The sequence below is a fragment of the Dasypus novemcinctus genome, chromosome 1 (genome assembly GCF_030445035.2).
Source record: "Dasypus novemcinctus isolate mDasNov1 chromosome 1, mDasNov1.1.hap2, whole genome shotgun sequence".
In the NCBI taxonomy this organism is placed as follows: Eukaryota; Metazoa; Chordata; class Mammalia; order Cingulata; family Dasypodidae; genus Dasypus; species Dasypus novemcinctus.
Window position 1 is genome coordinate 32,896,394 of NC_080673.1, and position 16,955 is coordinate 32,913,348.

The 16,955-nt window shown below is 37.5% G+C and overlaps 1 protein-coding gene across 6 annotated transcripts in view; it reads right to left on the reverse strand.

Moving 5' to 3' along the window:
• RAPGEF2 (Rap guanine nucleotide exchange factor 2) overlaps positions 1–16,955 on the reverse strand; it is a 276,574-nt gene that overhangs the window by 156,969 nt on the left and 102,650 nt on the right. For all 6 annotated transcript variants that reach the window (XM_058276560.2, XM_058276808.2, XM_058276656.2 and 3 more), the window contains exon 3: positions 12,232–12,288. In XM_058276560.2, the coding sequence (XP_058132543.1) occupies positions 12,232–12,288 (57 nt within the window). The remainder of the gene's footprint in view (positions 1–12,231; positions 12,289–16,955) is intronic.

Sequence of the window (16,955 nt, forward strand, 5' to 3'; positions counted from 1 at the left end):
TAGGAGGGTAAAAGGGGAATGGGATTTTTCCTTTTGGAATAATAAAAATGTTCTAAAATTGACTGAGGTGATGACAGCACAACTCTGTGATAAATATGAGAGTCACTGAGTGTACTTTTTGAATGGATTGTACAAAGTACAGGATTGTATACCACAACAAATCCCGTGGTGGAAGACGTACTATGGTTAACAAGACAAATATAAGAATATTCTCTCATGAACTATAACAAGTATATAATACTAATATAGTGTTTCATAAACTGGGCGGGAGTTGGGGGAAAAATACAACAAATGTAAGATATTGGCTATAGTTAGTAGTAATGGTTTGATGATTCTCTTTCATAGTTTATAACAACAACTGCTTCACAACTATGCAAGGTATTGGTGGTGGGGTTATGGGAGTCCTGTATGATAACATGCAAGTTTGTTTTGTAAGCTCACAACTTATACTACACATTTATTGTTTATGGATGTTCATGTATGAATGATAAAAACTTCAATTGTCTAAAAATTTAAAAAAAAAAAAAAAGCATGTCCCCAGGCTCTAGCTCACTCAGCCCCCAAGTTTCTGACCAGTAGATGGCAGACCCTTCAAAGTGCCTTTTAAACAAATATCCCAAGTGATTCTTATTCACAGATCTTGTCAACTCTGAAAAACCTTGAGAAAAGTTGTGAGTATCAAGCCACAACAGGAAAAATTGGCAGTAAAAATAGAATTCTATTAATGGACAATCAATTAGTAGTTACATGTGTTTTATTAACCAATGCTATTTTAATTTTTCTCAAATAAGTGTTTTATGTTCTAAAATTATAAGCTAAGGAGCCCTTTCAAGGGAAATTGAAATGGCTACAGTTGAATCTTGGAATAACCCAGACTGACCATTTCCAAATAGCCTAAGTCTTACATCACCAGTAATGGGTAAAAAAGAGAAACCTCTGCAAGTTCTCTGATCTGCCAAAATGAACACTTAGAAAAGACCTATAAGTTTTAGACCAAGCTACGAACTAAAATGGATGACGGCTTTGATTCAAATACATCCTACATCCTAAAATGACTGTCCAAATGAAAGCAACAAAAGCCTCAGTGTATGGCAAAGCACTCAAAGGCTCCTGCCTCGTTTTTCATTAATAAGGGAAAAAGGAATAAATCCAAACAAAACAAAACAAAGAAAAAAAAGAAAAGAAAACCAACAAGCATTCTCAAAATAATCAATTCACCTTCTATTATCATCAGATAGAAGGGCTTTGAAATGATCAAAAATGTTTGATCATTATTTGCTCATTATTCCAAATGTAAACCTGAATACCAAGTTAAACTTAGAATAATGGGCAAGAGGCAAATACACAAGCTGGTCCCACTTTTTTTTTTAAAAAAAAAAAACTTTATTTTTTTTTCCCCCTTTCCCTCCTTCCTCTCTGCTGTTTTTGCTGTCTGTGCCCATTCGTTGTATGATCTTCTGTATCTGTTTCTCTTTTTTTATTCTCTTCTTGTTTTTTCTTCTCTAGGATTCACCAGGATTCTATCCTGGGGACCTCTGATGAGGAGAGAGGTTCCCTTTCACCTGCACCACCTCAGTTCCAGGTTTCCGCCGTGTTTCACCTTGACTCTCCCCTTGTCTCTCTACTGTTGCTTCAAGTGCTGACTCACTTGTTCGGGTACTCAGCTCACCACGCCAGCACTGGCTCACTGTGCAGGCACACTTTCTCTCTTTTTTTTCTTTTTTACCAGGAGACCCCAGGGATTGAAGCAGGGTCCTCCCATATGGTAGGCAGAAGCCCTATCACTTGGGCCACATACACTTCCCTGGTCCCACTTTTTTCCAACTTATTTTCTACTACTCCTCAAAATAAACCCACTGCTCCCAAGAGGCTACTTTCCTGTTTGTTTCTTCTTAAATCCACCAATCTGTTTAAGATGTTTATCTCTCTCCACCTTTTAAATCACATTCTAACTTTAAAAGAATGGCTCAAACCCTACTTCTTTAATAAAATCTTCTCACCACTGTCCCATAGTCAAAATATATATCTCATCTAATTTCATTCTGTTTTTATTATTTTTCTCTCTAATGATTTCTTAAGCCTGAAGTATCTAGTTATTTTCCCCCTACTACACAATTTTTAGGCAGGGACAATGTAATGTACCTAGCAGAAACGGGGCATGCATTTCAACTATCTTTTACTCATATAAATCAGATCATGAAATGCTTCTGTTTACAACCCATGATTCCTTAACAAGACAAAGTCCAAATCCCTGATATAGCACAAGAAGGAAGCAATATGGTGCCACACAGAGAACAAAAATTTTGGAACATACACTCTTTCATACTAGATGTAAGTTAAATTCTGAGACAGGTTCCTCAACTGTAAAATGAGGATATCAATACCTTTTCACAAAGGTATTTGATTTAATAAAACAGTATATATAAAGTAACTTGTACAATATGTACACAAGAAATACTAGCTATGATTTCTTCTCTTACAACCACCTCTGAAAGGTCCAATGTACAGCTTTACTTTTTTATCTGAACCCCAACATATCCTACACTACAAACTGATGTACCCTGTTCAGCCATGCCATACTGTTTTCTACCCATGCCTCAGGGTCTCTGAATAAACCAAAGAAGCTGTTCCCAGCTTCCAAATGCTACCTTCAATCTGGTAAACATCTTAACTCATCATTCAGGTTCCAGTTTATTTTCACCTCCTTTGAGAAATGTTTTAGTATCTCCCAAATAAAATGAGTCATTCTTCTCCTGGGTTCCCAGAGCATTTTGTACATGCTCATATTAAGCAGCTGCCAAAGTGTCATCATTATTTTAGGAGTCTTCCCCCATTAGCTTTTACTCTAACTCATCAGTATCCCAATATATACACTGCATAATGCCTGATAGCATTCAAGACATATTCTGAATGAATGGATGAATGAATGAATGAATGAACACTAAGATATGGTGTAGCATTCACAGATGTGAGTTTAAATTTACCAGTAACTGGGAAAAAGCTGGGCTTAAAGAACTTCTTTAGCAATCTCCTAGAGGTCCACAAGGTGGTGATAGCTCCACATATGCCCCATTTTAAAAAGCAAGAAACAAATGCAAGTGATCAAGTTAGTGGACAAGTGTAGTGAAATAGGTGCTTATAGTGATTTAGTAACAAATCTAAAGAAAATGGATTAAATCAGCAAAGGTAATTAATAGGGCAGCAGGAAAGTAACTTGTGAAAAAGCTACTTTATTTAGCTGTTAATACAATATGAAAACTTTAGTGAAGCCCAGTCAGCCGAAAAGTCTGCTATGGCCATCAAGACATAGGGGATTACCAATGACTGAAAAGTAAGAGAAGAGTGTTTTGACAACAGGAGTGGGAATAGATGTTTGTGAACAAAAGAATTTGAGCCCAACATAGCATTCAGCTCAAAAAAGGGCCTCTCCTGCCAACCACAAGCATGCACATCTAAGTCATTTGGAGAGGGGGACAAAAAAAAAGAAACTGAAAAGAGGAAAAAAAAAACAAAAAAAAACGTACCCATGCAAAATCCAAGCACACTGCAATCAGAGTGCTCTCAGACATGATCCTGACAAAACACGGCATGAAGAGAGCTCTGAGGCTGCAAGAAGAGATTTCTTCCATTTCAGGAGAGCAAGGGCAAGTGAGGCACTGGCACAAGCAGGCACAAGGGGCCACAGGGGACAGCAAGCACCTCTACAACACGTTCTGTGGGCAACATTAACAAGTGTGTTAGGGAACAGAGAAGCAGGAAGATGGCAGTCACGTGGTGAACACGTGGGGGAGCCTGAGAATGAGTGGAATACCCAGAAACTGTGACTAAAGAGACTTTCAGGAAAGAGGAGTTGAAGCACTTCTCACAGAGGGGTCAGAGAACCACATGCAGCATCAAAAGTCAATGTTTCAGACACTTCTTAAAGAAACGTTGCCTATACTATCCAGGACGTTATGCCTCACAGCACCATGGTCAAGCAACAAGGAGACAGGAATCTCATCACCTTGGGTACACAACCCACATCTTGAGCTAAAAAAACAAGAAAGAAAAATAAAATGAAGCCCAATAAAGGTTCCAACAACTAAGTGGAAACAACCAGCAAGTGACACCAGAGGGTCAGCCATCAGTGACCAAAAAAGGAAAAATAAAAACCCCGTTCTTTTCAGGTAAAAACTGTTTTAGCAACATTATGTAACTAAACTATAAAACCTGAAAACAGAAAGTCTTCCTAAGCTTCTCCCTCTCCACAACTTATTATCACATTCTACGGGTTCCCCTCCCAAGACTCTCTTAACCAAAGCCCTTTGCTAAAGTTTAGGGCACCATCTTCTCTCGCCATCTTCTCTCACCTACACTGTTTCTATTTTTAACCAGTTTAAACGTGTACTCTCAAATACAAGGTTACCCAAAAGCCAAAGCAAAAATGACTCTACTTATTTACAACTAATTATCCTCTCCACTTTCATAAGGAGTTCAGCATAAGGTGCAGGTCAGAAGTTTTCAAGGAGTACTTCGCCAGCCCCTTGGGGCTTCACACTCTCCAAGCCCCTTTCAACCATAAAAGCTACAACTACTGAGTTGAGTGAGGCTTCAAAATCTATGAACAATGTTCGATAGCTTTAAAAACAGAAGTTCCAATAATGGCCATCTTCCAATATAAAGATGGCGTTTCAATACACAATGAATCATTTTCATGAATACTTTATATCATTTCTGTTACTGGACTTATAACAAAGCTTAATAATTACTAGTATTTTCGCTCCTCTGGCAGGGCTCTAAGCTCTAAGCTCAAAGATACAATCTGAACTACGTATTTCTGTGTGGCCAATGGCACAAAGTAAGCTCACTAGATAAATCAGTGTTGCACAGCAAAGAAAATGACCTTAACAATGACCAGGTCAAAAAAGAATGTAGGAAAGTGGATTTGGCTCAACTGATAGAGTGTCCACCTACTACATGGGAGGTCAAGGGTTCAAACCCAGGGCCTCCTGACCCATGTGGTGAGCTGGCCCACGCACAGTGCTAATGCGCGCAAGGAGTGCCATGCCACGCAGGGGTGTCCCCGTGTAGGGGACCACACACATGGAGAGTTCACACACATGGAGAGTTCACGCAGCAAGACGACACAACAAAAAGAGACACAGAGTCCCCATGCTGCTGACAGGAATGCAAATGGACACAGAAGAACACACAGTGAATGGACACAGAGAATAGACAACAGGGGAAAGGGAGAGAAATAAATTTAAAAATAAATCTTTAAAAAAAAATGTAGAGGGTAACTTCTTGTCTATTTCCTGAAAGTTCTCAATTGTAAACTTCACCTTTATAATTTAATACTTTGAAAGAAAACAGTACTGTATACCACTGAAATGCTAAGTTTTTCACAAAATCTTTATTCTCCCAACAAAAGCAACTCAGTTACAGGGACTTGACACCAACAAATATGATGTCAGTAAAATGAACAAGATCTCTGAAAACTGATGAGGATATTAAGGACAATCCAAATTTATTTTGAAAATACGGAAGATACAACAGAACTTCAATTAAAAAGAAAAGATTGTGATAATTCACTTAAACAGCAGAATACACAAGATAACCTACAGAAGAACTCATAAAGTCAGAAATTCTATAGCTTCAATAATGCAATAATTCTTCAATTTATAGTGCTCATTTTAAAAATGAAATGCAGGAATGATGCACTGGGAGTTATGGAGTTATTTTAAACACTTTTAAAAATTAAAGAAAAAAAAAACAATGCAAACTGTATATTTCTTATAATACATCAATCAAAGATTCACCTATACTGAGGGTGGAGGGATATAGCCAAGATTCAAGGAGCAAATTATCAAATCTAAAGCAGGTGCCTGGGGACGGATGGGGCCCAGCAGTAGAGGACCCGCCTCCCACATTGGGGGGGAGGGGCTTCCCACATATGAAGTCCCAGGTTCTGTCTCTGGTACCTCAAAATATAAAAATAAAAAAAAAAAGCAGGAGCCAAATCTGAAAAATTGCCTCTTCTGAAAATGACCCATGGGCGGTGAGATTAAATTACAAACTCGTATCTTTTTGAGTTATGCACTGCAATTTCTCTTCAAAATAAACTTGATCTTTATTTAGAGAAAAATAGAGCTCAAAAAAGTTAACAAAAACATGTACAAAAGTCAGAGGCAGAGCCCAACTCAGAGCCAAATCTGCCCAACTCCATCAACGAAGGCGTCTCTATAGCTGAGCGACTGCGACAACACTGCAAAGCGGTTCCCCTCACCACTAGCCCGTCGGTGTGATCGGAAAGCAAATAAAGCTAGCCATATTTATCGACTATAAATTTCTTTAAACAGCTATATTTAAGAGGAATTCAGGGTTTTTATTCACTAAGTCTTCTTACAGAAAATTGATAAAAAGAATTTAACACCTAATGACATGTAGTCAGGCATTTTATCAGGTAGTTAGGCCAAAATGAAGATCTTTATCTGCAGATCTATCAAAGGGTATCTTAGGTTAAAATAACAGTTAAATTTTTTAAAATAACAGAGGATTGACTAAATACAAACTTCTGTGCTAGGCGTGGCAAATGCAAATTTGAAAATATAAGCACAGTCCCTGGTTTTATGGACTGTAGAAACTAAATACATTTTTTAATGTTTTTATTTGAATACTCTTCTGGTCAACATAAGTAAATAAAGCAATCTCATTTAAAAACTAATAACAAATAAAAAATATCATCGCTGCCAAGAAGCCTTAAAGAATGGCCATTTGTATATAAAGCGATTCTTCCTAAGGGTGTGTGTGTGTGTGTATGTGTGTGTGTATGTGGAGATGTGTGCATATACATATATGCTTAAATTTTCCGAGCTATATACTGTACACATATACATCATAAAATGCCAGCCTTCATGGTTGAACATCCTTGTCCTACAATTCTATGCAAAGGCTAATTTTTAAAGATATTTTTTCTTTAAAAATCTTAAGTTTCACCATTTTCTTTATGAGCACATAGAAGTATAATAAAAATATGAAAACATGTACAGGAAGGATACTTCAGAATAGTGGTGGCATCTTGCTGAAAAAGAAAGGAATGGAGATTTGAGGTATTGGTTTCTTTTAAAAAAGAGAGAACTAAATTAACCTAGGTAGTAGATGAGTGCATTTTATAATAATTTTAAAAACAAGACTGTAATATAAAATAAAATATAAGCTTAGCCACATCAGGAAGGGAAAAAAATATACAAAATTTGGATATGGGGGGGGGGAGTCAAAAGGGAAATTTCAGATGAAGAAACTGTGGCACACGCATAGTCTGTAGGAAAAGGGGCCAGGAGAGATTGAAAATACAGATGACAACAGGAATGACCAGGAAGTGGGGGAGGGGAGAAAGACTCAAGTACAGGCAAAAGAATTTACATTGTGCAGAAAAAAGGGTATCTCTTTCTTCTGGAGGGCTGAATGAGACAAGAGACAAATGTGGGTACACAGAGAGTGGAGTGTTTGAAAACAAGGTAAAGCTTCAGGCAACAGCAGGAGGAGGCGTGGGAGAGCACAGAGGGGAGGCAGTGGGTTAGGTGTCTTGCAGAGAGAAGTAACAGCCTGGACAGTGCTGAGAACAGGAGACCAAGTCGACAAGTGAAAATACTGCTAAAAAAGCAAAGAGGCTCAGATGAAGCTTGATGTTCTAAATTTACAGATTTAAGTGAAAATACTGTAAAAAACTCATTTGATCTCAGGGTAGCTCTTTCATGGGGGAACAATTTCCTCTCTTGGAATAAGGAAAGATAAGCCCCTTAACAAAGTGCCTCAAAAATTCTCTAGGACACCCAAGCATTCAGTTAGCCATATATGTGGAAAATGCGCACTGAGGTACAGTCACATATATTTAAACTATGGGCATAGGTACATTTTTTTTTCAAAACCTCAATGGTTGAATTACTGATCCAAAAGTTTTCAGCCCTTTAAACGTTACTCTATATTGAACTGAAATAGTAAAGATGGCTGGCCATTAAAAGAAAAACTAAAACTACATTGACAGCTTTAAAAAGTTGGTTTCCATGTTGTCCTCTGAGAGAGCTCCAGAGTCTAAGAATCTTTCCTAAGAAAAAATTCCCAGTTTGACAGTATGCTGCAATTTTAAATATTACTTATCTAGTGCTTTTTACACACGTTTATCTCCCTTTAGATTAAATTCTTCAATAAAGATATATTGAAATTAAGATACCTCAAGTTAGGAATTTGTTGATTCACCACAACAAATTATCTAGCATATGGTAGATAATGAAGGAATGTAAGAAAGGTAGAAATTAAATTATATTCTTACCCATTGTGTTAGTTCAATTAATTTTACTTATCCAGTGCAGGCAAAAACAACTATATTCTAAACAGACAATTCTAAATTTTTAAAAATTCAGTTTTATCAGAACCAAAACTTTCCCCCAAAATCTCATTACAATTTTGAAACGGCATTTTTATCATCTTATTCATTTACACAACCCCAAGGGAGTTAGACATCACTACCATAATTCCTTCTCAACAAAAGACCAAAGCATCTAAAAATCTTGGAGACCAAAATTAAAATTAAAATTAAAACAGTGATGACGATAATTATGACAATGGTGATAGTGGCTAACATTTCTGTGCTCTTATTACATATGTACTGCTCTAAGCACTTTGTGCATACTCATGCATCTTATTCTCACCTATAGAGTAGATACTATTATTATTTCCATTTTATGGTTGTAAAAACTTATAGTCAACCCTGTAGAGTAGAAACTATTATTTTTATATCCCTTTTATAGATGAGAAAAGTGAGGTACAGAGATGGATCAAAAGATTATTATGTTTACCTGGTGATATTATTAAAACCATAGACTTAGAAATCATCAATAAACACACATAAGGAAAATGACTACTCATCTCTTGGTCATAAAATGAAAGTCTTCGCTACTGTGACTACATTACATACTTTCAACTAAGCTCAAGGGAGAACAAGAACAAACAAGTCACTTTCCCCTGAGGATGAAAACAGGCCCAAAATGAAGGGTGGAATTATTAAATTATCACAGATTTATATATACCACAAATAGAAATGTTCTTTAATTTTCAAAACTGCACATACACAAACTGTGAGAGGCAAATGTGTTCAAGGATCACAGAAAAAAATGCTTCAAATATCCTTTATCACAAGATTGGCAGAATACCAAGAATCTGATTAAATTAATCCGTAATTCGTTGTTGTGAGTTTTCGGTGTTATGAAGCCATGATCTACTGATTATCCATGAACTTTTCACTGCCTCCTGATACTGTCACCTAATTCTAATCAGTTAAACATGACCAACTGCTACAGTCAACTTCAGCTACAAAGTCAAATGCATTCAATACAGGACAGTCTAAGACATACCTTTGTGTTATCAAAACAACTCATATTCACCTTTTAAACTGATTTTTTTTTAAATATGTATATGTTTAAAGGCAGTGTAATCTATTTCCAGTTTAAATGAATGAACCACAACCCCATATAACAGCTGTCAGAGGCGGGACAGTGCAAGCAGAAGTGCAGGTGGGTTTGGGATGTCACCACCACCCCTCAGGGAGGCCAGGGGAAGGGATGGATATAAATATTATCATTTTAGGTTGCAGAATCAGAACGCCTGGGCTCAAATGTAAGCTTACTCTGAGCAGTAGAACTTGGGCAAGTTTTTCATCCTCTCAAATTAAGTTAATGTACCTATTAGTATATGTAGAACAGAGGAAATGCTTGTTAAATGGTTGTGATCTGTGTCATCTCATTATCATCATCAACACTACTAACACCACGTTTCATAAAGAGGAGAAAAATAGAAAGTTGATGCTTACTGCCACTGGGCTTCTTTAATAAATGTCAATAATATTCAGAGATTTCCATCCCTGTCATTTGTAAAACTATTATAAAATACAGCTTTTAATAAATTCCTAAAAAAACAAATATTCTCAATGATTTAGATCTTAATTTCTTCGAAAATAAATATGCTTAAAGGTATATGGCTCTTGTTGGTAGTTCTCTCTTCATAAATTTTGTCTTGATTATTAACTACTCTTTTAGATCTAATGGATATTTACAATTACCTACTCAACAGCTCCTAGAAAAGAATCCATTTATTTTCCTCTAAAATCAATCCCTGACTCCCCATCCTTGCAGTCTTTGCCTTAGAGCAAGCATTAATTATCTTAGATTACGATGATTGTCCCCTATCTCAACTCCCTACCAGTCCACCTGCACACTTTCATACAGCCACTAGTATTATTATTGAGAGGATGAATGGGGTTGGAGGACATTTGGTCATGTCATTTTTTTCTGCTTGAAAATTGGTCACCAACCTATAGAGCAAAAGAAACTTAAGAAAACTACCACCTAATCAATAATGAATGGATCTTACCTATATTCTGATTCAAAAAAAAATTGTGAGACAAAGAAATTTTAAATTTTCATGATAATGAAGAACTTTTTAAAGGTTTGATGATAATATTGTGGTAATATTTTTAACTAAAATTTGCTTCAAAATAATGCATGTGGAGTTGGGAGTAAAAGATGAAACATAATTGGCCATGAGTTGAAAGGTTGCATGAGTAGGGTCCATTAAACTAATGTCTCTAAATGTGTGCATGTTTGCAATTTCAATAATAAAATGTTATTTAGGGGCAAAAAAAAAACGCATTTGCAGTTGTCTGAAGAATCAAGACTAGTAACACACGCACAAGTCACTATCAATTTAACCTGCACCATGACCCATACCATGTAATGTTCAAAACATCAGGCCAGACATCATCACATCTGTGTCCCTGTACGTCCTGTTTCTCCTGCCAAGAGTGTTTTCCTAGACCACTAGACACACCTTTGAGATCTAGTTCAAAGGGCCACTTCTCTTAAGTTCTCTCCACGTCCCTCAAGTCCTCCCTTGTGCTTCATCAACCCTTAGTTCATATCTACATCTCGCCCTTATTTCTGTTAGTGTTGGCAGGTGCTGTTGCTTTGCTTTTATTCTATGTCTACCTCCAACAGACCATGGCCTCTGTGATGGTTTGAAGTTGTACGGACCCCAGAAAAATATGTTGCTAAATCTAATCCATTCCTCTGGATGTAAATTCTCCTAAGTAGGATCTTTTCATGAGGTTACTTCAGTTGAGGTGCATCCCACCTCAACCAGGACAGGCCTTAATCCTATCATTGGAGTCCTTTATAAGAGAATGAAATTTAGACAGAGGGAAAAAGAGAAAGGCAGAGAAACAAGCAGCTGAAATCAACGAAACCGGAAGAGAAGAAGAGACCAGCAGATACTATCACGTGCCTTGCATGTGGCAGAGGAGCCAAGGATCACCAGGAGCTATTCTTTGGGAAGAAAGCATCACCTTGATGATGCCTTCATTGGAAATTTTTCCAGCCTCAAAACCATAAGCAAATAAATTTCCATTGTTTATCCATTTCATGGTATTTGCTTTGCGCAGCCCAGGAAACTAAAAAAGGCTCCTTGAGGGCAGAAGCTGTTATTTTTTTATTTCAATAAAAATTCCCTATTACATGCCTGGAAAGTAGTAATTATTTAACAAATGCTTTAAAAAACAGGAAAGAAAGTCAAGAGAACAATCAGTCATGGCAAACATTATTGAACAAAATAATGTCTAAAAATCATAGTTTATATATCCTTAATGAACCAATATTTATCTATTGTATTTTTATCACATTCTTGAAAAATTTAGTTTTCATTTTTTAAAAGTAATATATGGTATATCTTCAAAAAGGAATACCAGTATTACTCAGAGAAGAAACTATGGTCAAAGAGTTGTAGGCATCTTGCTATACTGTTTCTGGAAGAGTTATAAACAAATATGACTTTATGCTACCTTTGCATTTCATCTGGTGTGGTTGTGGGAATACAAATTTTTTGCTGTTGGAAAAGTTGTACACTACTTCTTATTTCATAATAATAAAAATGTCAAAATACTCAGTAATGTGAAATATCTCTTAAACACAAGCGATAGGTATAGCTGTAGATACAATGTGAACTTATCAGCAAAGGACTGTAAATTTTCACTTTATGACAGGAAGCAGTTGAAATGATTCGTATTTGTAAACCATGAAAAATAAGCTAATGCAAAAATAAGTTAATGCTGACTGAGCAAGCTGCTACGAATACTTCTTTGACACTGTAGAGAAATTATTTGGTTCATTGTATTTTACGGTATAAACTGAGAAAGGAAACACCTACTAGTATAAAACTTCATTTGCTTCGTGTCTTTCATATCTCACAGTTTCACACATTAATCTGTAAAAGAAATAAAGACATGAGTTCAAACATCTGTCACTAAAAAACACATCCCAATATAATAACAACTTAAATGAACCACCCAATCTGGAATCACAATCTAGAATTACTTCACTTGTCACAATCATTTATTAGCCTCAAGATGAATATTTTTGGTGACTAGGTTAAGAAAAATCTAATAAAACAAAATCTGGTAAAGAGATGATAGTAATGTTATGTTAGATAGAATGAGAGATGTTAAGATGTCAACTTGACCATGTTTATTTTGGAAAACAAAACTATATGTATTTTATACTTTTAAAATGACAAGTGGATAAATTAATGTTTCCTAGTTAAATAGAGAATGAGAAGGAATCCAAAAGTTAGAAAGGAAAGTCTATTAATTTAAAAAGTCATTCACAGTTCAATGTGAATGTTATTTAACACTATGAAATTTCTGATAAAGGTAAGCTTTTGTTAACATAGCATTTTTATTACTGATGACTAAATGGGGACTTTACAAACTTTAAGGTATGATATTTCAGTTGATTTCACGCTGAGGAAAAAATTGTGGAATTATAAAAATCATGCAAAACATGAATAAATTTTTAAAATTCAAAATTACCGCAAGAATAGCATTTTTTAAGACACATCCTATAAGCCCAAATAAAATTTACCAAACACACAGAAATGAAAAACTTATGAAGAAACTGGTAAATAGAAAAGGGTGGTGACAAAAGTGATTTTTTTTTTACAGCATCTCCATTTTGGTCAATGGGGCTGCTATTCCCCAGTCTGTGAAACACTGGCATCACCCAGATCAACTCTTTCCTGTTTGCTAAATCCAATAAACACACCAGACATTCTTGATATTTCATTTGAAAACAACTGTCTCAAGGTACTCCTTCTTTTTACTTGCTCTTCCTACTACCACTGGTCAACTTTGGAGGTCCTTATCCTTGATCCCGGCCACAAGACTTGGAACATTCCAACTGAATGAGTTTAACTCCAGGAGGCAACATTAAATCCTGGCTATACCAGCATTAAGAATACAATTTTCTTTAATATGTTGAATCAAACCAATCCTTCATAAGAAAGAAAGATAGTTACAAGTCATGGATCTAAAAATATCTGATCTTATTAAATAACAGGCTCTGCCTTGTTTTCTTTGATAATGGAAGAAGGGTCTTTGCCCAACCTCTGCTAAGTACTGAATCACCTCCACCAATATATAAACACATCTTGGTATCTTTCATCTTGGGGAAGGTAGGCACCCTTCTTGACTCCACATCTCCCTCCAGCCACTATTTACATTTTGCTTTTCCCACTACAGAAAATTTCCCTTTGAAGTTGTCTTATATACTCTATCTCCACTTCCTTACTTTCTCTCCCAGCTCTTCTATAATTTGATACCTGAAGCTCCAAAGAAAAGGCTCTAGAGTATAACAGCATACTCCTTGTATCTAAATCCTATCAGTCCGTATCTTAATTCCACTTCTCAGCAGCAAGTGATTGCCCCCTTTTCCTTATAGGATTATCTTCTCTAGGCTTCCCTGTCTTCAGTCTTCAGGTTTTCCTCTAACCTTAAAGTCATTTTAATGTCTCATGTGGTTTCTCCTCCCAGCCCTCACCCAGACCAATTCCTATACCTGACCTCTAAATGCTAATCATCTCCAGGAGCCTGTCCTCAGCTCACTTCTCCTCAGCAATCTCATCCAAACTGTGATCTTAATTTAAGTATAAACTGATGACTGTAAAAGTTATGCCAAAACGACATCATCAACATGGCAACAAGGGACATCCCCTGAAAAACCTCCCCAGAGATTCAGTGAATAGAAGGACAAATCCTACTTGCTTAGAACTCTGTGGAGGACAGTAGGGACTAGAGAAGGACTCCACAAATGCTGAATTGAAGAAAAATATCAGGTAGAAAACTTCTGTCACAGACTGCTGATCCCCTTCCCTCCTCCCTCACTCAGTCCGGTGCACTTAGGGAGTTGCTCAGGGGAAGCAGCCAGGACCCCTCCCACTTCCACCAGAGAAAGAAACTATAGGGTTCCCACAGCAGTGAGTTGGAGCCCCACTGATATCCAGGCACAGGGAGGGAGCCAAGTCCATGGAGATCCAGGGAGGAACACAAGCTGCTGAGGAGTGCTATATACAAAAGTAGCCCCCGAGAGGGTACCATCTAATTAGATGGTGTTTAGACCATCTAATCACAAAATTGACTTTTCTGCGGTGACCCACCTTTCTGAATTAATCTCATCCAGCAGCTTGGGATGGTATGCCCTAATGGGGAAGAAACCAGAGACAGAGAAGCCGCACAGAAAAAAAAAAAGTGTGTGTGGGGGGGGCGGATATTAAACTGAACTGCAGCAAGACTGAAAAGAGTAAGGAAAACAGAGCACTGAGGGAAAGAATTTAAACAATTCACAAGAACTGGGGAGAAGATTCAAAAACAGAGAGGACAGATCAAGATTTTCAGAAAAATAACAGAGGAAGGGCAGTTTGCTCCTGGAGGTGAAATAATTAACACAAAAAGTACAATCTTAAAAAACTGTATTACATATCGAGGGCAAGAATCAGATGAAGAAGAGCTGAGAAAATCTGAACGAATAAATATAGGCTATTCTAAAGGTCTAGAATACATTGGGATGAAGTGTCTAAGAAAAGCCTTAACACAAAACCTATAAACAAGAAAACCCCATACAAGTTGAAACTGGCCTTCAGAGTTAACTCATCAAGATAATCAGATGCCTAGACATCAACAAAAAAATTTCAAGGCATACTAAGAAACAGAAGATATGGCTCGGTCAAAGGAACAAACTAAAACTTCAGAGGAGAGAGAATTTGGAACAACTAATCAAAGAAATTCAAACCAATCTTCTAAACCAATTCAAGGAGATGAAGGAAAATATACAAATGAGATAAGGAATATTAAGACAATGTGTGAGCATAAAGAATCCGAAAATATAAAAAGAAACATTTGGGAAGCTGATTTGGCTCAACGGATAGAGCGTTCACCTAACACATGGGAGGTCCAAGGTTCAAACCCAGGGCCTCCTGACCCATGTGGTGAGTTGGCCCACGTGCAGAGCTGATGCGCGCAAGGAGTGCCATGCCACGCCGGGGTGTCCCCCATGTAGGGGAGCCCCACACACAAGGAGTGCACCCTGCAAGAAGAGCTCCCCATGCGAAAAAAGCGCAGCCGGCCCAGGAGTGGCACCGCACACACAGAGAGCTGATGCAGCAAGAAGACGCAACAAAAAGAGACACAGATTCCCCGTGCCGCTGACAGGAATGCAAGTGGACACAGAAGAACACACAGTGAATGAACACAGAGAGCAGACAACAGGGGGAAGGGAGAGAAATAAATTTAAAAATTTAAAAATCTTAAAAAAAAACATAACAGAAATGATAGGGATTAAAGGCACAATAGTAGAGATTAAAAATACACTAGAGGGAAGCAGACTAGGCCCATGGATAGGACATCTGCCTACCACATGGGAGGTCTGTGGTTCAAACCCCAGTCCTCCTTGACCTGTGTGGAGCTGGCCCATGCACAGTGCTGATGCGCGCAAGGAGTGCCGTGCCACGCAGGAGTGCGCCCCATGCACAAGGAGGGCACCCTGTAAGGAGAGGCGCCCAGCGCAAAAGTGTAGCCTGCCCAAGAATGGCGCCACACACACGAAGAGCTGACACAAGATGATGCAACAAAAAGAAACGCAGATTCCCAGTGCAGTTGATAAGGATAGAAGTGGTCACAGAAGAACACACAGCGAATGGACAGAGAGAGCAGACAACTGATGGGAGAGAAGGGGAGACAGATAGATCGATCTTAAAAAAAAAAAAAAAAAAAAACACTAGAGGTATACAACAGCAGATTTTAGCAAGCAGGAAAAAAAATCAGCAAACTAGAAGACAGGACAGCCAAACACATATAGTTAGAAGAACAGACAGAGGAAAGAATAGAAAATATTGAGCAGCATCTCAGGAATATGAGTGATAGCACAAACACACACATATACATATCATGGTGTCCTAGAAGACAAAAAGGGAAAGAAGCAGAAAGAATATCTGAGAAAATAATGGCCAAAAATTTCTCAACTTTTACTAAAGACAGAAATATACCTGGCCCATGACAGGCAACATACTCCAAACAGAACAAATTATAATGGACATACTCCGAGACATATACTAATCAGAATGTCAAATGCCAAAGACAAAGACAGAATTCTGAAACAAGCAAGAGAAAAGCAATTCATCACATACAAGAGATCCTCTAAGACTAAGTGCCAATTTCTCACCAGAAACCATGGAGACAAGGCAGCGGTATGAAATATTTAAGGCACGAAAAAAGAAAAGCTGCCTATTCGAAATCTTTTATCAAGCAAAACAGCCCTTCGAAGGTGAGGGAGAGTTGAAAATATTCACAGATAAACAGAATCTGAGAGAGTATGACAAGAGACCTGCCCTACAAGAATTACTGAGGCAAGGGTCACAGGGAGGAAGCTCATTTACATGCATAAAAAGCATGTAAATGTGTTCCAGTGAACATGGGTCATTGTCATGGTGGGTGAAGATTCACACAATAACTGAAGGAACATCAAATTCCCATCCTGGGGAGCTCTGCCACATTCTCTAATAGATCAACAAGAATACCCAGTGTACAGGAGCAATGCCAAGGG